This window comes from Phocoena phocoena, chromosome 9 (assembly GCF_963924675.1).
Source record: "Phocoena phocoena chromosome 9, mPhoPho1.1, whole genome shotgun sequence".
Taxonomy (NCBI): Eukaryota; Metazoa; Chordata; class Mammalia; order Artiodactyla; family Phocoenidae; genus Phocoena; species Phocoena phocoena.
Genome location: NC_089227.1, coordinates 71,052,689 through 71,078,207, shown reverse-complemented (window position 1 = coordinate 71,078,207; position 25,519 = coordinate 71,052,689). Strand labels below are relative to the sequence as shown.

General features: G+C 34.4%; 1 protein-coding gene across 11 annotated transcripts in view; it reads right to left on the bottom strand.

The window, feature by feature from the left end:
- The window catches only part of FOXP2 (forkhead box P2), a 248,483-nt gene that overhangs the window by 171,645 nt on the left and 51,319 nt on the right, over positions 1-25,519 (bottom strand). For 3 of the 11 annotated variants that reach the window (XM_065883476.1, XM_065883477.1, XM_065883478.1), the window contains exon 2: positions 9,966-9,971. The exons of the other annotated variants lie outside the window; for them this stretch is intronic. In XM_065883476.1, coding sequence (XP_065739548.1) covers positions 9,966-9,971 — 6 coding nt within the window. The remainder of the gene's footprint in view (positions 1-9,965; positions 9,972-25,519) is intronic. 11 annotated transcript variants of the gene reach the window in all.

The window sequence follows — 25,519 nt, the reverse complement described above, 5'->3', positions numbered from 1 at the left end:
AATGAAAGCATTCATAAACATGCTTCTCTCATATCAAGGTCTGTGCCTTTCTGTTCGCTTTGAAAAGGTCTTGCAATAACATAAATTGGAAAAACCTGTAAACAAGCACGAAGAACATGTTTTTTAATAAGTATAAAGCCAATGACCAATTATATTGAAAAAGAAGAGAATACCCAAATTACACTCAAACAAAATCAAAGTCTTAAGGTATAACAATTTCCAGCTGATTAATTAGTAAAGCTATATAATATGGCTGAGCATTTAAACCAGAATTTATTCTACCACTTTCCCATTTAAGTTTTGTTGTTACTGTTGTTTTTAAAGTTTTTTCTTATAGGGACGAAGTATTTTATGCCGTATTACTGAAAATCAATTACAAGCATAATTATTTAAAAATACAACATATGCAAAGCAAATGATTATGAACAATGAAATTTTAGCAATTAAATGTAACCTCAGATTTACAGAAACGGATATGTTGGCTTTCTTGAGAAAAATAATGTAAGCAAAAGTTAGTTGAGAAGACCACAGTGGAATATTCTTCTTTAAAGTTACTAACGAATTACGAATTTGATGTACCATTAGTAAGACCTAATGGTTTTTATTTTGTAGCATAAATGCCTAGCCATCAATCCCTGAAGTTTAACTTCTCCTCTATTGCATTCCAATACATGTCCTAAGGCAAGTTGTCTGATAAATTCTCCTCTAAAGATTTGGCTGGTCTTTGGTTCTCCACTGAATTTATTCCTTTTTTCCCCCAACATACGCATTGATGCAAAAGCTTTCTGTTGCAGGATTCTTTCTTTGATTCATATCTTTTTTCTCTGCACCAGCACACAACCAGTTTGTATCAAGAGACAGAGAGAAATGTCAGTATGTGTTTTTTAAAGTGCCCTTTATTCTACCTTTATATCCATTTGGTTCAAAAGATTACACATTTGTCTATAAAAAGTCTTAACTTGAGGAAAAGTTTGAAATCATAAAATCAACCTTGTAAGTTATGAATATGCAAAATGAGGCCTTTCACAGAGGCAACATTTAAGTCTGAACTACATCTTTATTCCTATCTTCTTATCACCCTATTTTCACTTGCCATACACTTCCAACCCATTTCCTCTGCTTTTCTTTACTAAGCCTTAAACACCAGATAATTGGCATAGCCATACAGAGATTAATTGGATGCAACAGACACTGGCCTTCAGGAATTTAGCTAAAACAGAATAACACATCAATGATGGAAAATGAAAACCATGTCTCAAACTGTGTTTCAAACTATGTAGTTTAATTACACTGAGCTGAAAATTTTGGTTCGTCTCATTCAGCAGGTCTCATCTGAAGACTTTCAATGTGAAAGTTTAAAATAGGACACAGCAACGTGAATCTAACTTCTTATAAGCTATGAAGGTGGTGTGAACAAAAAAGAACTGTGAGCTCCTCTTCCTCTGCTCAACTTTCAAACATGTTTCCCAGTTCTCATTCACCTTCCTTTTTCTTATCACTCTACACATTGGCTGCTACTTCTCAGCCTTCTTTGCATGTCTTCTACCCCCTCTAAATCTTGAAGTGTTTTAAGCACCCAGACATGTCTGGATGTCTTCTCTTCCCTTCTATGCCCATCTCTCTCTTCTCTCACTCATTAGGTGCTCTTATTCAGACTCGTGATCTTTAATACCATCTACATGCTGACAATGCAGATTTATATCTCCAGCTCCCATGCCTCCCATGAACTCAATGTGTACGTCCATTTTTCTTGATCATGCCACTTGCCTCTCAAACTAACATATGGAATTTATCAATTCATCAACTGAACTGCCTCCAATGCAGTAACAAGTGCCCCCCCAAAAAAAACAAATGAACAAAACAAACAAAAAAGACAAATCAAAGCCAAATAAAGCAAGCAAACAAAGGAAAGAAAAAAAAGAAACTGTTGCTCTTTTTCAACTCATCAATTTGGACAAACCCTAAATGCTGCAATCATTCCTGATTCCTCTTTATCTTTCACATCCCTTCACAGCAAGTCCAAATCTAATCAGTAAAATATTTGGAACGCATCCAGCATTTGTGAAACTTCAGATCACTTCCGCTGCAACCAGCCTAGTCCAAGCTCCCATCATTTCCCCGCCCCTCCCACACCCCCCCCCCCCCCCCCACCGCAGGGTCCTGACATTCCTCCCCACCCATCGCCCTCGCCCAGCAGCCTGATACTCTATCTAGGCTGGGCGGCCCAGACCCGTGCAACCAGGGCTGCTTTTCACAGATAACTTGAGGGTCTGCCCAAAATCCAAGTCCCTCCTTCAGCAAGTTTATTTTTGGGCATCCCAGAGTCTGACTCTGACGCAGTGACCCAGTTCTTCCTTGTGTGTTTGTGTGTGTGTGTGTGTGTGTGTGTGTGTGTGTGTGTGTATGTGGTGTTGCTAGGACTAGCCCAGCACCTTGGGAAGGAGTTCGGCCACAGTGTGGTTTGAAAATGGACAACTGGAAATGTCCTTAATTAGGTGACATGAAGGCAGGTAACATGGATTCTGGTGGAGAGGAGTAGGGGCATGGATTTGTTGAGGTAGAGGGCAAGCACGGTCACTGTCCTGGATAAGCCAAGTTTTAAGTAGCATTTAGGGATCATCAGAATTAGGAGGTTTGTTTTGTTTTTGTTTTATATTTTTATTCAATTTATTTAAACTAAAAACCCCCCTAAAAACAACAAAAAACCTAGTTCACCCATTTCTCCCCCCCCACCCCGCCACCCCACACAACTGCAACCAACAATTTATTCTCTGTATCAATGAGCTTTTTTTTTTTTTTAGATTCCACATGTAAGAGAGATCATATATTATTTGTCTTTTTCTGTCTGACTTATTTCACTTAGCATAATACCCTATAGATCCCTCCATACTGTCACAACTGGCAAGATTTCATGCCTTTTTATGGCTGAATAATATCTTTATCTCTATCTATCATCTATCTATCTATCCATCTATCCATCCATCCCACAATTTCTTTATCGATTCATCGATCAATGGACACAAGTCATTTCCATTCTTGGCTATTGTAAATAATGCTGCAATGAACATGGGGATGCATATATCTTTTTAAATTAGTGTTTTTGTTTTCTTTGGATACATACCCAGAAGTGGAATTGCTGGATCATATGGCAGTTCTATTTTTAATTTTTTGAGGAATCTCTGTACTGTTTTCCACAGTGGTTGTACCAACTTACATTCCCACTGACAGTGCACAAAGTTTCCCTTTTCTCCACATCCTTGCCAACACTTACTATTTTTTAAATCTTTTTAATAATAACCATCCTAAGAGTTGTGAGATGATATCTCACTGTGGTTTTGACTTGCATTTCTCAGATGATTAGTGATGTTGAACATCTTTTCATGTATCTGTTGGCCAGCTGTATGTGTTCTTTGGAAAAATGTCTATTCAGATATTCTTCCCCTTTTTAAATTGGATTATTTGTTTTTTTGCTATTGAGTTATATGAGTTTTTTATATGTCTTGGATATTAGCCCCTTTTCAGATATATGATTTACAATGATTTTCTCCTATTCCATCCACAGATTGCCTTTTCATTTCACTGATTGTTTCCTTTGCTGTGCAGAAGACTTTTATCCCCTTTGCTTACTCTGTTCCAGACACACTGATCTCCTTGCTAAACCTCAGAGAGAGTACAGTCCTATCTCAAAGCCTCATCAGAGAGGTCTTTTGACCGACCTATTAAAATAGCACCCTTATGTGACTCTATCCCATTAGCCTCCAACTTTATTTTTCATTATAGTTTTTATCATTACACTATAATATCTATTTGCTTATTGGCCATCTCCCAAAGTAAAGAATGTAAAGTCCATGAAGGCAGAAACTTTAGAGTGTGTGTGTGTGTGTGTACAACTCCAGTGCTAAGAATAGTACCTTACATATAGTAGGTGCTTAATAAATATTTATCCAAAGAATGAACAAATTAGTAAATACGTATACTCCAAATAATAGCATGACTTTAGCTATCATATAATATTAAAGTCTCCCAATTCCCTATCTTTGATATAAAACACCCTAGTATTTACAGATTCAGATCTGTATTTCTAATTGTTGAAAAAACGTTTCCACTTGGATGTCCCACAGGCATCCCAAACCCAAATACATTCAAAAGTGAATTCATTCCTGACCTCAAATCTTATTCACACAATTTTGATTAAGATGATTGGCAGTCCCCCAACTTCCACAAACAAAGAATATTAGAGACGTGCTTGATTTATTCCTTTTCTTACACTCCTCTATACCCAGTCCAATCCATCCCCAAGTGTTGTCAATGCTGCTTTTTAAACACTTTTTTGTATTCATTTCCCTTTCATCACCACAAATACTGCCTCTGTATTATCTCTCGATGACGAATAATGATCTGAACACTCAAGCTTTGTTCTTAAGCCTTAAGTCCAGTCAATCCTTCCTAATGCTGTTTCTCCAGCCTTATAAAATTCGAACTTGACTATGTCATTCTCTACTAAAAAGCTCTTTAGTGGCTCACATTTCTAAAACAGAATTAACAGGTTAAAAGTGAGGACTGGGTCTTAGGGTTCCTTCATCTCTCCCTAATTGTTATCCCTAAGGAGACTGGTGAGCTTTCTTCCCGCTTAAGTATCCTGTGTGACAGTTCATCCAAAGCACTGAAGGCCATGTACTCTTAAATGACTAGACTGTAAGTTCCATGAAGGTAAGTCAGGATCATGTCAGTTTCATTCATTCATGTAGCCCCAGCTTTTAGCTCACTGTACTTCACAGCTAGGTGCTAAGAAACATTTGCTAAAGGAATGAATGGCTCTATACTTTTGGACTGAATGATCCTTCTGCCAGGAAAAGCTTTTTTCCTTCCTGCCCTTCCCTCCTTTTGCATACTTGTCAAACCCCTACACATCTTTCAAAACTAACCTTGAATTTCACTTTCTCTGCAGGGAGTTTCTTAACCTTCCCAAGCAGAAAGAAGTTCTACCTTGTTATTCCATAGCCCATCCATTATCTATCACATTTAAAACAACAATTATTTAATAAACTATGTTCTTTTTCATTAATTATTTGATAAAAATATGTGTATGCTCAAAGGTAAGCAATATTTCCAATTTATTAATTTCTAAGAATTTATTTACAACAATTTCGGGCATATAGCATGTACTGACTGTTTTGCTGGATGAATATTAAATATTATCTTTTGCACTTAGGTGAAAGGAATTAATTTATATCCATTTTTTTGTGGCAGAACCTTTTAGTTGTGTACTCAATATACACTGCTTCCTTCTTCCTTACTAACATAAACATGATTTTACTAGAGAAGGAAATGTGTCCTGGTGAAAACTATATCTCTCTGTCTCCTACAAAGTTAGGGGTAGCTACGGGACATAGTTCTTATGGCTGAGACATTAGCAAAAGTTTGCAGTGGACTTCAGTAAAAGGCTTTGCTGTCCTTTTTGCCCTTCTCCCCACATGTATGGGGATACAGTCCTCAGTATCTTGTGACTGACTATAAGGGATAGGCCAAGAATATTACCAAAACTTCAGCAGTGACACTTTTCGGCCATTGAGTCAATACTAGCAAACGATAACTTCCAGGATTCTTAGTTTGATTTGAAAAATTAAATTCCTAATTTGTTTAGATCTCAGCTTTTAATATCTCTCTTGTGTCTGAAAACAATTCTTAACTAATAAGAGGATCTTGAACAGTGGAGCATTATCCTTGAGATGAAGAATATATTTATAGTTCTGAGATCCAGTTCAACTTCAACTTTTGGTCAGAATAAGTATTATCATTCTATGTACACAATGGTAGAACTGCATCCTGGAAAACACATCACATTATGAATAATGAATCACTGTCATTAAAATATTACCCCCAATAGCCCCACTTCTACTTGCTAAGATAGTTTTGAAAAGAAATTCATAGAGTTTTAGACTCCTGGAAAGAAAAAAATCACATTGGACGTTTAACAGATTTTCCATTTTGCCTAATTAAATACGTGGCTCTTTAGTTATGGATACAAAAGTTTGGTCTTTGTTCCTCTGTGGATGTGGTAAGAATCTGACTTCACAAGAATCTATTACTTTCCAAGAAGCCAATTGATAGTGTTGCTTTGGGTTTTAAACATCTCCAACAGTATTTATTTTCAGAGGTGAGCAGTCATTAGAGATGGTTAAGCATAGCATTATAACTTTTTTTTTTTATCATTGAAACACTTCTTTTTACAGTTTAAAGGCCTAATACAAGAAACTGAGATATCCTACACAAAGCTTCATTCTCATAAAACAAGCACACACATTCCAGCCCACAGTGAATTTAGCTTATGAACTACATATCCCCTCAAAGTTTCTAATTCATTCATTGATTCATCCATTCAATGAGGAATGCCAAGTGAGTGCTAATCATTGAGCAAGTCATTGATGCAATCTGACCAGTCCTGGAGCCCTAAGAACTTTGAATTCTTACAATATTTGAAACAATGTTATAGATACTTAAATGAGGTTACAGTAAACATGAAATATCTTATATTATCTTTAATACTGACATTTAAACATCTTCAAGAAATCTGTCTCTATGTAAGCATAAAACTAAAGAAAAAAGGGAAAACATCCTTAATATCCTTCGATGTTTCAAGTGAGTGTTTCAAGTGGGAATAAATCTCAAACAATTATTCAAAGAGGTGACATAGGAGTGATGAAGAAAATTTGGTAACTTATGATTAAGTTTTTTAATATTAACATTTTTGTGTTACTAATACATGATTTCTTCCCTATTTCTCTGCCATGTTTTTGCCTTGGTTTAGATGATAGTGCACTTATTTAATCAGTATGATACTACCATGGTTATTGATAATTTAAGACCTCAATTTTATGAAAAAATAAAAGTAATTGTGGAGATGCAAGAATTATACTAACATAAAAACAAAGTAGAAACAAAACAAATTAAAAACAAAGACAGCAAATGTAGATCAAGATAGTTTAAGCTTGCCAAAGTTCATGCAGCAATATATGGGTAACCGATCTTGATTATCTGGTAGATTGCTCAATCTCATTGTTTATGTCTCCTTAGGATGAATAAGCATAAAGCAGTTTGATTATGTTGTCAACATATTAGTTCATTCACTAAACAAATATTTACTGAGCATCTATTAAGTGCTACATACTGTTGTACGTCAGCTTATCTGCTAGTTTTTAAAATTTGGTGATAGAAATTGCAAAGAGAAAAAGGTTGTGGATTTTAAGGTATTTCAAAGAACTATAAGTGGCAAACAGAATAAATAAAGACGTGTTCAGGAAACAGCATGCTCAGGAAAAAGCAAGTAGAATGGAGTTTGGGACTGGCATGACTATCAATCCTCCCCAACCACTCCCTTTATCCATAACAGACATAACTACTCCATAGCATTTTTAACCACCAAAGACAGATGAAACCTCAGAATCAGAATCCTTCCAAACACAGAAAATTAACTACTGGTGCGTGTAAGATAATATCTATTTGCCATTTATGCCACAGTAAATCTGACAGAAATGGAGACCTCAAAAAGAAGTTGTAACAGGTTGGTAAGAGCTTTCTGGACTTGTTCTGAAATCAATTAGACAGCATAGAAACGTGTGTTGTGTGTGTGTGTGTGTGTGTGTGTGTGTGTGTGTGTGTTTAAGAGAGTGATTATCCTAATTTTATCTATTCTTTAATCTCCAAATAATTAAAAATAATTTACAGCAACTTGAACACTTAAGCTAAGTGTTGCCAAGTAGAAGTCCTGCTGACCTGCCTTAATTAGCAGAAAAGTATAGTTTGTAATTAGCACATTATTTATATGAGAATGAGTGCTCCTACATGAGTTCAAGTATTTGAAAACAACTTGAATCCTTAAATCCTTCCCCCCATAATCTTGATTTAATGAGTAACTTGTTTAATTAACCTGAGGTTTATTATATAAATTAGTGACACTTTATTCCAAAAGAGAGAGAGAGAGTGAGAGAGAGACAACAAAGGAGGAAAGAGAAAGAGCTGTGTTTGAGGACATGTGTATATGAAAATGCAACGGCGTGATTTTAATGGATAAGTAAACAACTAATAGTTACAATAAATCAGTTAATTTCTAGTTAAAAGCAGTCAAACTACTTGGCTAGTCTAGAGATGTAGTTTGAGTTCAGGTTGTTCTAGCGAAAAAAACGAAACAACACTGATGTCAAAGCTGAGTGAGATCCTTAACTTTTCCTTTTTTTTTTTTTTTTTAATCCCATACCAAATGCTTTTAAACAAGTCATTTAATCTGTCTACCTGATAGGGAAAAGAAGGGGTCACAAAGAGGTTATGACTATGTTCACATGATTCCAAACATCTGGATGAAACCTGAAAAGTTTATCCATATATTACATATATGGAAAACATCTGTCTATTTGCATAATTTGCTTAGTTTTCATCCAGATGCTTATCTTGTTGACACAACCTTCTCTGCGTGACTTTTTCTCTTTTGGGTGAATAGTGATGCAGCCTCTTCTCAAATATTTTAATCGGTAAACCATAGCTATAAAATAGGAAATTTATTACAAACATTTTTATATAGCTTCAGTAGATTTTGCTTTAAAGAGTAAGTAAAATTACAGTGGGGCTATTTGTAATACCGACATCGAGGGACAGAAATTACTCCTGTCATTGGTTAACTGTGGTACGTCAGCCTTTTACTTTACAAACGTTGCTGAGAGTGTAACCTCCAAAATTTAGGTAAAAAGGCAGAATATTATCCTCATGGTTCAGCATTCTTTCGAGAAATTTAAATGAAAGAAACTGAAAAGTTTGTCAAGGTAAGTAGAACAAATGGAGAGAGGAGTAATTAAACATTCTGAACAACTGCTTCAAAATAATCAATATAATACCTAATACCATGAGATTAAGAAAAGTAAATTGGAAAAATATAGAAATCGAATTGACTTTATAGATTCCCGTAAGAAATGAACTCTGTGGCTTTTAAATTAACCTGTGTCAAAAATTATCAAAATGCAGTTTGTGAGAACTATACTATCACTTTCAAAATCCTTTTCCAACATTTTATTTTCACCTACTACAAAGCAATCACAGCTGGGATCTGGATTTCTATAAACTGTTTTGAGTCTAAATTTGTCTTTTTCCTTGGTTAGGGATAGACATAGTCTCTTTTTAATGGACACTATTATTTATGGCCACCAACCCATAAAATTAAAATTTATTTACATTTGCCTACTAGAAAGAAAAGTATAACAATATTTTAGTAAGGAACAAACAGGGACAGAAAAGAGCAAAGTTATTAATTAATGAGTTTCAACCAGAAGAATGAAATAATGTGAAAGTTTTCACTGAAGCCACATTGGAGGAAATAAGTAATCAACTTTCATCAGTATGTAAAAGGTGAATTAATTTACCTTAATTTAACTTAAAAGACAAAATTCGAACAAAATACATTATACTGAAATTCATACTAAATGTAAAATTAGATATAATAAAAGTATCCTTGATATTGAGAGCATGATATCCAAAAATAGATTTTTAATTAAAATATTTTTACATATAGATATATTATGGAAAAGATTATGTCCATAACCCTAAAATTAGGATCACTGATCTTGACTTTATATCATTAGTATAGTTTATCTATTGTTATCCTTCGATAGCACTATCTATTCTGAATATCTTAATTTCCACAAGTTTTCAGATGACAATACAATAAAAATGAAAGAAAACCTTTAAGATAAATGAATGCCTCTGAGTTAAATTATTTTATAAAATGAAATGACGGTACTATTCTGTCTTGGCATATTTGCTGCCACTTGGATATTTACACTTACAGAACCCTGAAAAATGTATAAAATTAACAGACTGACCCAGGATATATTTTGCTTTGAGTAGAAACTGATCCAATAAACTTCACAGGAAGAATAAAAGTAAAACAAAAAAAGCACAATGGTCTTTCTGTGTGCTACTTTCTGCTGTGCCATGCCTGAGCAGAGGAAAAGAGTTTCACTCCTGTTGTTTATTGATTTTCTAGATTAAGAATCCCAGTGAGAGAATTGTAACAGACAACCATAAAATTATTTTTGGTGTGCTTATTTGCCTTTCCCTTGCATCTATTTGGCCTGTGCCTGTAGACAATTATGCGTTCTAGCCTAGACTCAGGTGCTAATAATGAAGGACAAATAGAATCATATGTGTAAACTTCCCCTTCTGATGAAAATTTATATTAACTTTCTGCCACTGTAAACAGAACTGCATAGCTCAGCGTCCCTGATGAATTGGTGATGAATTCAGTCATTTATATCCCAGGAATCTGTGCATTTATGGGAAAAGATGAAAACCGTCTGTATTGTGTAACCTTGCACTTTTTGAGTAAGAAAAAGAAAACACCAGCCTGTTTAGTTCATCACTTAAAGTGTGTAAATTTCAGCTCAAATACCAGATTTCTGCATGACTCTGTCAGTCTCCACTTTGGGGATCTGTGCCAATATAAACAAGCCAAACAGTGAAGAGTGCCATGTTATCGCTACAACTGTGAACTTATACACTTTCAGCCCTCCATAAAAATTGTTATGAATATCTTTACAATACAACAGAATCTTTGTTATATACTGGAGCTGGACAGTTTGACAGTTTGGCAGCTCTGTTGGAGAACAAAGTAATTTGGTATAGATAAGAACATGGCCAGTCTTTTTGTGACTAAAAACATTTCATCCTATTTTAAAAACTATACTTCTAAAACTGTCAGATTTCTTGTTCAACCAAACTTTTCAAAGATAAACTAGATTAATGAACACAAAGATATGGAATCTTGATAAAAGAACAGAATCTTTTTTAAAACAGAAGGCTTAATATGTAGCACAAATATACTTCAAGCATATTTTATAATAAAAAATCATAATATTCACATGTAGAGTTTTTTTAAGTACTTTTGGTATTGTCTTCTTAATATAAACATTTAGGTGAATGCAGTTTAAAGCCCTACAATTTAGAAGTATACTGATGGCCTGGAAAACAAAAGAAAACAAAAACCACAACTCAGGCCTCAATCCACAGATTTTTTTTCTAAAGTGTCCATTATACATGTGGGAAATCCAAGTTAAAGACAAGAAATGGCTATAAATTCTTGTTTCCATTTTTATTAATATGAAACACTTATCTACATGTAGATTTCTTTCATTCTGTCACATAAATGTGTATTATAAAATTGATGAAGATCTTTTCAAAATCTTTCCATACCCATACAATATTTTAAAAGTAACTTGAAAGGTCAATTAAAAAATGATTATGACTTTCACTGTTTCAACCACATGACAGAAGTAGAAATTGTGTAATACTGAAATACTGGGGAATATAGTTGAGATAAAGCATATTTTATTTTTCCTTTAACAACGGACATACGATTTGTATTTAAAAAGAAAATGCCTTTAAGTCCATGTATCACTGTTGCAAGATTGCACACCTTTTCATGATACACTTTATCTCAAACTTGTCTATGGCTGTTCCTATCACTCTGTGTGCATGACCTTTTAGTAAGCTGAAGAAGATACAGTTATCTTCTTTTCTGACATGCAACATCTATCAATCAACATGTTTTCATGTAATTTATTCAAGGCAAATAGCAGCTCCTAAGGCTAGTGAACCGAGGCACTATCCCAGTGATTCTGATTAAGAAATGATGTGCACGGCTTAGGTGAGAAATGGAAAACGCAGAGGAGTATTGATAAAGATATATCAAAAACAATAAAATGGAACCAAAGGACAAAATAAATATTTGAAAATATATATAAGCTCAGCATAACTAACCTTGGTAACCTTGCTTTAAAAAAATCTATTCTAATAAATTGGGGGGAGGGTGTATAATTTAATGAACTTCCAACAATACCAATTTAGTTTACCTTTAGTATCTGAGGCAACGCGTCTGTAGTTCTGTTGTGTTAATTCACATTTTTCTCATTGAATCAAGAATGTAAATTAAGATAAAATGATTCTTTTTCAATTTCATGCTGAAGTAGCTCAAGTTAGTGAATGTAATTTTTCCTAACAAGAAAAATTTATCACTGTACAGCTCACTCAGTTACCTCTGTAGTGAGTTGCGATATGCATTTATGGAATTGAACGGATAAAGATTCAATTTTTAAAGATTGATAAATGTGGTAAAAGAACAGGTCACACTTCAAGAAAAGGTAGGCACAATTAAACTTTTGACTTTTACCAATACCGCATCTTTATCTGTGCTTACAGAATCTCTGCAATAATTGCATTATCACATATAGGTGCTTTTTGTTTGCCTGTCTTTCTCTATGGTAGCAAAAATTCTACCACAAGGTTTAAGAAGCTTTGTGTTCCAGTCCCGGTTCTACTACTAAATAACTGTATTACTTTGGGCAAGTACTGTTTAAGGCTTCAATTTCTAATCTCTCAAATCTCTGTACATCTAAGGTTCTAACATAAACGAAGAACACATAAAGTAAATTGATATGATACATATTATATACATATAATATTTTTAGAGTAAATATATAACTTTAAACAGTGGTAAAGACTTCAGGCCTCATAACACAATAGAAAGAGCACCTAGACATCTAGGTTAAGTGAGCTAAATTCTCATCTTGGTTCTACCATTAACTAGCCTCACTGAACATCAGCAAATTCCTGAACCACTCTAAGCTTCAGTTTCTTCTTTGTACTAGAGTATCTGTAAGGACTGTACATTCCTGATACAAATTTATTCATTAAAAACTGTACTGGTGGGGCTTCCCTGGTGGCGCAGTGGTTGAGGATCCGCCTGACTAGTCAGAGGACACAGGTTCAAGCCCTGGTCCGGGAAGACCCCCACGTGCTGTGGAGCAACTAAGCCCATGCGGCATAATTACTGAGCCTGCGCTCTAGAGCCACCGAGCCACAACTACTGAAGCTCGCATGCCTAGAGCCCGTGCTCTGCAACAGAGAAGCCACCTCAATAAGACCGCGCACCGCAACAAAGAGTAGTCCCCGCTCACCGCAACTAGAAAAAGCCCACGCGCAGCAACGAAGACCCAATGCAGCCAAAAATAAATAAATAAATTTATTAAAAATAAAAACAAAAACTATACTGGTCTTCTTCAAACACTTCTAGTTCTTGGCAAAATCTCGTATAATTCACTATGGTCTATAAGCACATAATTTTTAATGTTATTTGTTGATTATTTAACCAATATTTCAACTTGTTTTTAAAAAGGGACTCAACATGGTTATTGCATTGCACAGAATAAGAAGGCAAAAGTGCAAAAAAAAAAAAAAAAAGCCAAGAGAAAATAATTTGAAATATAAGACTAAATAGGCACATCACTGAGTGTGCTATATTTGCTGGGTTAACCACGGATTCAATGGTAAGATTTTTAAAGCTCATATGCAGAGAGAATCATAATCAGATTACAAGGTTCGTTGTGTAAGATGAAAGGAAATAAGTTGCTCAAAACAGAACTATTCCTAACAGTGAAATCTGAGTTATATTTTCCCCCATGGGATCTTAGGTAGCAAACACTGGAGAAGCTACAACATTCTTAGATTAATAAAGTAGCAAAATAAATAGGTTTAAAAATTATAATGTTCCTAAATATAGGTTACTAGTATTAAGTCATTTTATATGGAGCCGATATGATGATGGTGTAGCTATAAAGCTATCCACAAGCGTGCTTAGTCAGGGATAAATTTTAGAGGATTTAAAGGAATGGATGGAATGTGTATCTTGCATGTAATCTTCCACAATTACATTCAGACAAGCTTTGATAGATACTGAACCACAGTGTGCTGGATCTTATGACTCTTTAGAGTACTAGTAGTGCATTTCTTCTAGGCCAGTGGTTCTCAAACTTCAGCATGCATCAGATTGGATTTACTTCAGGGTAACTGCTGAGCTCTAATTCCAGAGTTTCTGTTTCAGTAGGTCTGAGGGGGAGGGGGCAAGAATGTGCATTTCTTACAAGTTCGCAGGTGATGCTATTGTAGCTGGTCTAGCAGTCACACTTTGAGAATTGTCCCTCTAGGTCATCAGTTAAATGTGGATCCACAGACTTTAACAAACATCCTGAGTGCAAGAGACAATATCTTCCTGAAAGCGAGATGCCTAACAGGACAGTGAAATGAAACAAAGCTACCCATCTGACAAAAGATTATCGTGACCTGTGCTCCAAGAAAATTTATTTGCTCCTAAAAAGTTGAGATCATGCTGAACAGCTATAATTTCTAACTAGTTAAAAATGTAGAGTATTTACTAAAATGTTTCCTTTGGCATAAGAATACATTTTTTCTGATAGTAGATATCAGATCTATCAAGATCATTTCTGGCTTATGATAATGAATACCATGCCATCCCCTATAAACAGACTGTTAACGTTCTGCTCCCAGTTACTGAGTGTTGTTTCCAGTTATGCTCCTTAATCTGACCTTGTATGGTCCTTTAGAATTCATCATTTTCCACTGCTATTTTCCACTGCTTGTGTTGCACTTAACCACACGATACTGTAATTATTTTTCCATACATATTTAACTTTTTATATGTTTATATTCATATAACCGTATGAGCAAGGAATGCATATTCCTTTGTAACTCCAGCGTCTGGAATCGGTAGTCAATAAATATTAAAATGATCTGAACAGAGGTGCAAATATTTTAAAGTGGACTAAGTCCAAACCACTGTGTAGTTCATCTAAGGATGGAAACCGAACACAGTAAATACCTGTGCACTTCCTGATGGCTATTTTAAAGTTTACAAACATACGTTATATTTGCAGACTTTTCCCCCACTGTTAAAAGCAAAGCTAATAAGTGAAGCCAAATTTAAAAAAGAAAATCTCTGTAATAACTTAATAATGAATTCTGAGGCACTAATTAATATTCATAGTTAATAATTCTATAAAGCAAAAACATTTCAACAGGTCTTACATTGATAATAGCAGATGTTTTACGGAATAAACCACCGGGCCTGGAGACACGCAGACCAAGGTCAAGTCAATCTGTAGTCATCCAGTCTCTGTGGGCCTTTAATAAGATACAATGCTGAACTTTTTAAATCTCAATTTCATCACCTAGAAGTGTAAATAATAATATTGTCCACATCTTATCTAAAAGAATCTCTCTGAAGATACTGAGACGACGGATGTGTTGTGAACACCGTATAATTGTTCTATTATTTTTAGAGAATAACACAATTTAAGGCACATGGTCTTCAGTAAGATATATTCATTCCCCTTTGTCACTACTACCTAACCATCCAACTGCAACTTTTAAAAGCCACTACTGTATATTTTCTTAAATATCAGTAATCATCCTTAAACATTTTTTAAAAGAACTTTCTCTAGTCCTAGAAGAAAGGCAAACACAACAGGAGAAATGAAAGTTCTTACTGAGCACACAAGTAATTTAGCAACATTTAAACTCTGCTACTATGCTATTAGCAATATTCTGCTACTAGGAGGATGTAACTACTCTAGTTTATATCACTGTCAACAGACATTTCTTTTGTACATTCTGAACTTTATCTGTCACCTTTGAACTCATAGTCTGGGTTAGCCAGTAACTTTTTTTGAGCTGTCGGATTCTACTAGATTGTAAACTTCTTGAAGACAATATTATTACATTATTTTACACAACTTTGTATCACCCACAGTACATTCACAGATATGTGGAAACTTGAGTGTAGTTAGTAAATAAAATGAACAAATGTTTAATGAGGCCACTGAGCTGAACTGGATATTACTGGACATTAAAACAGTCTGAAACATGGCTTGAATTCTTCAGGAAATTTAAAATGTAGATTGATTAACAGTATGTACTATGTGAGCAATTAAATAGCAATTAAACATACAGATAACAGTGCAAGAAGCAGGGGGCGTATATAAGACCATTTAATTACATATTTCTTCTAGCTTTCCTAACTTCAGGTCCTCAAATGAGCATTCTATGCGTTCGATGAAGTTGTAGGTAGGAACTAGTCCAATGTGTGACAAATTGTGTACATTCTTACGTACCGACACTTAAATTCTATACCTCTAAATTAACTAGTAATTTCTGACCATTGTATTTTTAACATCAGTTTGTAAGAGTGCAGTTTCTGAAACATTAACTATTTTCTCCTCCTCTCTGCCTTTTTGCTATTCTTACATGTAAATATGTTGCCTTCTGTTAATGAGATGGAAATGACAGCGCACTCAATGCACACATAATGCATTGGGCTGGCACACTACACTTCTACCTTGAAAATTTCATCCTTAAAAGTCTAACTTAATTACGTTTTAATTTTTTGTGTGTAATTTCTTAAAAAATAGGAAATATCAATTGAGGCATGTGCAATTGATAGTCTCCCCCATAGCAGAATAAAGCTTAGTATTATGTTAGTAGCAGATGCTGTCACACTTATTTCTTTATGATAAACAAAAGTTAATATTTTTCCTTTTGTGACTATAAGAATATAATTATTTTAATTTTTAAAATAACTATTGATAAGGGGACAGTCATGCTATAGAGGGATGATTATAAGGAGATTTTTTTAAAAAATCAATAAATGCTTATTTATTTTGGAAATGATGTCACTATTTTTGGTATTCAATCCTATTAGCACACTTTTAAGCTAAAGGAAGTGTCCTGCCAGAATAGCACATAAGATTTGGTCATACAGAGAGTTCCTAAACCTGCTCTGTGGTGTTTAATTAGCTGAAGAAAATGTTTTGGCTATAATTCTACTTCATCTAAAAAACAAAAAGTGTATTATCTAATAAATACAGCACCTCTCCCTAAGCCCCAGATAACTCAGTTAAGTAAAAACAATCACTACATACAAAAATAAAAATGCATCAAAGTTGCTGAAAGTTTGTGCTAAGAAAAAAAATTTTCCTGCTGGCTGAGAAAAATACAATTATAGCAGTGGCCATAATTCTTGAAATTCTGCTGAAAATGTTAAATATTAGTGGGAACAATATTTTAACGAAAATACTATGTTTGTTTTTTTTCCATAGGACCTTGCGATAAAGCGTATCTTGGAACAGCCTATGATTTAAGGGCTGCAGGGGATATGTCAGTGGGCCCACATACTGACCTGGAGACCACCAATACATCCTCGTGCACATCAAGTTTTAACTTTGATCAAGTATTCATAAAAGCTCCAGGCTTGTTAGGTTTTACAGTCTGTGTCTATGGTAAGGGGTAAAGCAAGAAATGAAAACTTTCAAGACTTCTCTGTAGTAGATGTGATGAGATAGCTGTGGCCGATGGTGCCTGTAATGCTACTTTAACAAAGAACTTCAGGGGAACAGGGAACATTAGTGCGCTGTCATAATACCGTGCCACCTGTCATTACTAGAATGAGAGAGTGTATGTTTCAAAAATATAAACAATGAAAACTAAAGACAAAACCAAATTGACAGGGCCTTTGTTTTATGGCACAGGTGAAAGACAAGCTAAACATTTCAGACATTAATGTTTTAGAGTGGTATGGAAATTTTTACCACTAGGTGGATGCACATAAATTTCAGTGGCATGAGTCTTTGTTTACAGTGAATATTAGATCAGTTCCGATTTTTAAAAATATTCCAGAAATTTCAATATTATTAATTTCATGCAAATAATTCGAAGGAGCACAGATATCTTCCATTGTGTTTTGCAACTTCTGATGGTTTGTAAAAAGTGGATTTTTCCTATCGTTTTCTTTTTAGTAATTATTAGTGGTCTGTGAAAATCTGATCCAAAGTACTTTAGTTTTCAATGTGTATTGTACAGTTTTCTTAGATGCCAGCAAAGGATTAGAAAAAAAAAAAAGAAATATTGCTTCAATAGTATCATAGTGTGAACATGAAGCCGCTAAAATTATGGTGGTACCGGATTGCAACTCAGAGGTAATTTCAAGGCAATTTCTTTTCAAATTATGTTAGGAACACTCTAAATATACAATTCTTTGATTTGCGTCTGTGTGTGTGTGTGTGTGTGTGTGTGTGTGTGTGTGTGTGTGTGTGTAATGCTGCCTTATATTCCTTTGGACAAAATGCCACTTAAAAACTTGACTTATTGACACTTTAAAATTTTAATAAAAATTTGCCCCCAATTTTCTGGTATAAAATGTTTAAAAATAATGCTCTGGTATTTTAGAATTATGTTAATTTAAAAAGCCCCATTCTGTCACCATAGAAAGAAGAACTGGTGACAGCAGTAGAATTATAGAATAAGTTTCTATGAATCACAGAAAAATAATAATCTTTGATTTACTGAATAATTTCTTCACTTGGCACCATCCTGTCAGAAAAGTCAACTTCTACAACCTTCATTGCCTGACAAAAAGAAAGAAAGAAAAGAAAAGAGAAAGAAGGTCAAACTGTCCTGAAGTCTCTCCATGGCACAGAAAGCATCCACAGAGTGGGGAGGCACAAATCCATTTTTAAAGGTCATATTCTGTTTGCATACAACTTCTCAGTTTCCTTTGGTAAATCCATTTTTCTTCTTTAACCCCAACATGATGAATTCCCAGTTAGAAATGAAGCTTTATTATCTATGTCTGCTTCTGGGCTTGAAGTAGGTGGAAAGAGCAATAATATATACCCTTCTGCTTCCCACCACTTTCATTCCTGATCCAATCTAGTGTCTTCTGACTCTACGAAGGGAGGAAGAGTAGAAAGCCAGTCAAGTAGAGAAGTGGGAAGACTGGATAAGAAAAAGAGTAGGGGGGCTTCCCTGGTGGCGCAGTGGTTGAGGGTCCGCCTGCTGATACAGGGGATGCGGGTTCGTGCCCCGGTCCGGGAGGATCCCGCATGCCGCGGAGCGGCTGGGCCTGTGAGCCATGGCCGCTGAGCCTGCGCGTCCGGAGCCTGTGCTCCGTAGCGGGAGAGGCCACAGCAGTGAGAGGCCCGCGTATCGCAAAAAACAAACAAACAAACAAACAAAGAAAAACAGTAGCGACAGTGAAACCACAGAATTAAAGAGCCAAATAATAAATACATAAGACAAATTTTGCACTACCCCTGGCTAACTCACATACTCATGTAGTTAGATGTGAGACTATTTCTAAGCTGTAATCAAATACTTAGTTTTACTTTCAATTGATTTCAAATAAATGCCAGAATATAGTCTGTTTTCTGGAAAACAACTTCTATAAATTGGTGTGAATGTGATCATTCCTCCATTACTTTGGGAAAAAAAAATAAGATAGTAAGTGATTGCTTTTTCCATCAAAAATTTAATTTTAGTTGAAAGGAGAAGATACACTTAAAATGTGTTATAATTGCTGTGCATAGCAGAGATACCTTTAAAACTTTAAAAGTTTTCAAATTCTAAAATCAAGATTATCACTTAGTGCCTAAAATATCACTGACAAAATGATCTGAAACAGATATAGCATCTGTTTTTGCAGGTGGAGTAACCTAATAAAATCTTAGCACACAGTGGCTTTCATTCTTTATTTTTTTCTATCAGTCCTTCAGAAGTGTTCATATTTCACAGTATTGTTTTCTTAAGCCTCCAGGTTTGTGAGATCATTAACAGGATATATATTGGGACTTCTAGAAGCTATTTAGTAACATAATTTCAGAAGTTATAAAGTGGTTCTTAAAGAGGTTTAATGAACACATAGAATTTAAATGCAAGTAATTTAAGGAATCCTTGGGTTTAATGAACACATAGAATTTAAATGCAAGTAATTTAAGGAATCCTTGGGTTATGAAATGCATCTTTATTTTACTCAAAGTTAGACCACAGATAGAGCTTAAATCAGAGTTTCTAAATTTATAATTAAGTTAATAAGTCAGGGTGAAGGTTTTTATTTAATTACTTGTTTTTTTAAAACTTTTAATATACCCATGACTATTTTCTCACTGACAAACCTGGCTTATCAAGAGAGCAAAACAGCCTGAAGATTAGTGCTCTGAGTAAGGTTAAAAGTTAAAATCTGTATGAGGTGTATACCTAGTCCCAAACCTGTGGCCTCTATGAGTCAGGTAATCTCCAAAAATCTGAGTTTTAAAGAGGTACATTTGCACACATGGAGAGCCTTTCTATTTTATATGTCTTACTTTTTACTGGTTAGAGCTGAACAACAGAAAGATAAGTAGCTTGTCTCCATTAGGGCAAACTCCCTTACCTCCCTCTGCTGACACTTTCTCGAAGTGTTAATTTACATTGACATTGTTCAAAATATGTTTTGATTATTGGCTCTGCATTGTAATCTCACGATCAGCAGCAGCAGAAACTGCTGTTGTAGCAGTATTGAGACTTTTCTGCAGATAAGGTAAACTGAGTCTTGGGGAGCTGAGTATAATGGGTAAGATTAGAGGCTCTGAAGTTCTACTATTAGGGTTTGTATTACAGCCCCACCACCTATTTGCTGTGTGGCCGTGGACAATTTATTGATATCGCTATACATCATTGCATATTTCTGTAAACTGCAAATATGAACTTAGTTCTCCATGGTGTTAAAGTGCACAGACTTAAACATTTACCCTGGAATGCACTAAGTATTGAGAATACTTGTTTGCTTAAATATTTGTAAATATATTTATGTTTCCACCCCTTAACTTTTAAAAACTATTCTTGAAAATTTGTTTTAATAAAAGTGCTTTTATCTTAAGAGAAATTTAAGACGGATAAAACTGTATAACACATGACATTTCTAGAACTCTATTCATACTGAATGTTCTTAGTATTTCAAATTCTACCACAGAACTCTGTAAAACAATATTAAGGTCTGTGTTTGCAATTATTCAAGTTGAGAGTTGGATTGATATGGGTTATTTAAAACCATATGTAAGGCTTCAGTGTTTTTTTTAATAAATAACACAAATTTAAAACATATTTTTAAAATTCTGATGTTGATTTTTTTAAAGAGATCAATTGAAACTGGGTTGTAAAGTATTTTTAGTAAAAATAATGCTTTCATTTTAAAGTTTTTAAATTGAGAATTTGGGGCAAAATATATTTTATAGTATTTTTAAAGTTTAGCACTAATCACATTAATAATATTACATAATTTTCAATTGTGCATAAATTCATTTTTTCCAAATAAAAATTACCCATTTCTCTTCATAAAAACTAGATATTTATTTAAATTCAGAGAATACAGTATCTTAACTTAGGTAATATTGCAACCAAAACCCATTATAAAACAAATGGAAATGTCTGCATAATTAAACAATAACCCAAAATGCATTCCGTACAGCCAACTTGTGATGCAGGATGCATAATGATTTTGATTACTATTTCTGTATTAATGCAACTTGTGTTATTTAAATGATACTTTCTAAAGACAAAAAATGTATCTGTGAGTGGTTATTGGTTAATAATGACCATACTAAGGGTTTATCAGATACAATCTGGGAGATGATTTCTTAAGCAAAAATTAACATTGAAAGATAAAAATATTCTATACCAATTTTACATTAAATCACCATTCATTCCCCCAAATGTCAATAACAAATGTGATTATTTTTATTACTAGGCAAAGAAGTTTTAAAAGTCACTCTATTCTCCTACAGCTGTTTATACACATCAGAGTTTACTGACATCTGGAAGATTTTGATTCATTCCTGGCAAACCCTGTCTAGTGAGCCCTTGTATACAGGATATACTGGTTATTGAACCACTGAATTATATTTAAAAGTTAATAATAGCATCCTCATTAATGCATTAAAATAAGTATGCTTTACCTTCCTATTTTATAGTGGAACCTAAGTTTGGAAGATATTCCAAAGATTGGAAGTAAAATTTCAAAAAGTCAAAATAAACACAAATACACAACCTCTCTTGATTTTTGGTGATTTTAGCAGAGTACAATGAGATTGGCAAAGCATTCTAATCTACTTTTAAAAGATATCACTGTAATTAAAAAGATCCAAATCATCACCTTTGGTAAGGTTTTATCAAAATTATTTTAAAAGGTAGTTTTAAAAATGAGGGCATTTCCTTCTACCAGAAAAACTGTTACCCAAGAGTTATGAAACATAAGTAACATGGACTTCATATAATATTAAGAAAGATAGTTATTTTATTCCAATGCGATTTATATCTTTAACATGTAAAGTATATTTAAAGCTTAATTGAGTAGGAATTTAAAATGTTCTCATGTCTTAAATATAGTACTAGAAGAAGTAGACCAGTAAATTCAACTTTAATTATAATATGGAGAGGATGTTCCAGTACTGACTTTTTGTTTTTTAAAATGCATATCTAATTTAATTACACTAAAATGTCCCATTTATTATAATACTAATTATACATTTGCCCATTCATTTAGAAAGTATTTATTGAACAACTAGTATGTGTCCAGCACACGTTAAGCATTCTTCGGACATGCCCTTTGATGTCAAAGAGTCTATGTACATTGTTAAGGAGGCAAAATATGTACATATGAATAGCTTTTTAAAAGACAGTATCATTAAATACCAAATAAATAGTAACAATATCAAATACAGGAGAAGCTTGATAAGGGAAGAATGTCATTTAGAGGAAATGGTCAGGACTCAAAGAAAGTATGTCTTAAGTTGTGATATATGGATGGGGATGAAACCAGAAAATATCCCATATAGGGAGTTAACACATTCAAACTTCCTAAAGCAAATTTTATTTCCGAGATACCAATTAGAATTGAACACAATATTAAAAATTTTGGAATTAATCTATAAATATGTTGGAGGTTTTGAGATATTTGAGCAAAGCCTTTAATATTATGAAAGTAATAGTTGAGCTTATACAGGAGATATGCAAGATCAGAAAGTAGGAATCCAAAAACAAACAAAAACAAAAAACTGGAAGCAAGGAGATCAGCTGTACAATAGCCCAGATCTGAGGGAAAGAAGTGTGTGGCAGTGAAAACAGAAAAGAAAGAGTGCGAGTACTGATACTCTGATAGAAAATTTAGCCTGGTAATGTTCCCATAAGGAGATGGAATAAGTGAGAAAGAAATATAGGATGATTTCATGCCAGTCTGATTGAGAGGAATATATTTAGGAGACAGGTAAGAAAAAATGAAAACAATTTGGGGAAGGAGATGATGTAACACCTGAAATAGCATGTAAAATGTTGACCAGCTGAAACTAGTTTTGCTTCCTTAAAACAGATTTTTTGATTAATCAAATTCTGAGTTATTTCATAGAGATGGCACTGCACATGTGCAAGATGGGAACTCAAGTCCCCAGGATGACCCCAAACCAAGATTCTTCAGTCTGTGGATCCCGAGCAATAGAAATGTTGCCATCAGAGCCCTTTACAAAGCGAGAGGTCCTTTAACAGGGAAAATCTGGCTTCCAGCAGCCCGAGGAGCTTAATTACCATATATGGACTGATTTGAGACTAGCCCATCAACCAAGTCTGAAATTCCCCTAACTTCTTAAATTTCACCCCAAACCCTGGAAGGAGGAGTCAAATTTGAGCCCTGTTTCTGGTCTCCTTGCTGGTGGACCTCACAACAAAACCTTTTCTTTTCTCAGAAATCAGTGCCACGGTATTGGCTTCTATGCGCATCGGGCAGTGAGCCTTTGCTGTGACATACCTACAAAGTTTCCAGCTACTCCATGGAATGCAATTTATATCCTTAAGATTTCCGTTGTCTCAGGGTTCTGTCAGCAAAAACTTGTACAACAGAGAACATTTTACAAAATCATGGCAAGGGGGAAAAGTTGGCAGGGAAACTTTTGACAAGTAATTTCCATCTAGAACTGTTAGTATTCTCTTCTATTGTAAATGTTACAAATGTTACCTGTGAGGGAAAACATTAAAGCGATGTCTACTTTGGTTTGCCTATTATTGTCTATTGATTAATCAATAGTCAGTTAAGCTGTTTTTTCTTCTTTTTTTAACGCTTCTTTCATAAATTGATGTTTTAACTTAATGTAGCAAATTGTGTGCTAGTGCAGTGTAGACACAGAACAAAATATTTATATTTATATGTACTTATTCCATATGGTAAGGTAAAAGCAGGTGTAATAAAGAACAATGACAAAAGGAAAAACAACATAATTTTCCCAAAGATGAGGAGAGAAAAAGAAACAAACCTCTGAGAATGTTGGTATGTTCTATTTCATCATGATCAAAACATACTTTTTTCTAATTCTTATGTTTATATTTTCCAAAACATATAAAATAACCTGTAGTTTTAATGGCGAGCCAGGCAGGATCAGTTTGATGAGAAAAAAATTTGTGGGAAGAGTGAATGACGTCCTATACATTTCCTATAATCTCCTATTGCCTTTGGTAGAAAGCCAAGATTTGGCCTAACTGAGCAAACTGCTGTCTTTACGTTTTAAAAAGAAAACAAAGAATATACCATTATAATTTTGAAAAATAAATTCTAATTTCAATTTCTACTAGCTTCCCTAACATGGAGAGGATTCGTGTGTTAACATTTGTTTAAAGCATGGAGTGGCACTTCTGGGCTAACTGCCAACTCCTATTAGAATTATTTTCCCCTCAATCACTAGTTCAAGCAGGCATGATATCGCAATGCATAAATAGTAGCACAACAAGTAGGAAATTTGAGACAATTCCTCCCTCTTGATCCTCCTGTTATATTGAGTTCTAATGGGATTTACTTTCTAGAGTACTGCATGTAGTTCTGGGACTCTGACAACTAGGTGTAATATATGTAGCTAAGAACGGAGAGCAAGCAATGGTGGTTAAGTTAAAAGAGAACCTAGGCTAGAGTGACCCCTCTTTCAGAGCAGGTCTGGAACATTTTCATGATTAAATATCCATAACAGCAGAAAACTTCTCAGATAAGGTGGCTAACAGGGCTACAACTCAAGCCTCACTACCTAATGGGTTACAACTCCTAAAGATATTATTTTGATATATATAATTTTTATCTAAGATGAACTGCAAAGAATAGTCTTAGTATTAAGAGTTGACCTGAACCAGGGAATCAGGTACTCTGGGGAATTTCCTGAAGAAGCTTGAACTTGGCTTTCATAAAGGCAGAGAAGCAGGATTCTAACTGCAGAGAGACAGGAGAGAATAGTGATGAAGTATACATTAATGTGACATCTTTTCTCACTCCTGATTCTTTAGGAGGATATTGGTTGTACTTCTGAGTGGGCAATCTTTACTTGTCCCACTCTTCTAGAAGAGGCTATTTTAATCTGTCACACTTTGGGGTATATTTCATAGCTTGTCTTTGTAATTCTGCACTGATGCATACAGCTCCTAGACTCTGACTGTTTATTGTGACCCAAAGGTTTATTATAGTTAGACCGGCTATACAGTATTAGATACTATCAATATTTCTCAGGCCTGGTTATAAATATGGATTTAAATGTTCTTTGAGCTTTTGAAAAAAGTACGTTAAAAATACAGCTAAATTACGTCTCTGCAATTGTTTCTAAAATTAATTTTTTAAATGTGTACCGATCATTTAAACTGTATGTAAGTGGGAGAAGGGTAGGTGGTGGAAAGTTTATTTATAAAACTCCAAATGAAAGGTGGTGGTTGTAATTTTATTTCTGTGCAATAACTAAGGTTAGTGTCCTATTTCAAACTTGTCATTGAATTAAAATAATCTATATCAACATATCCT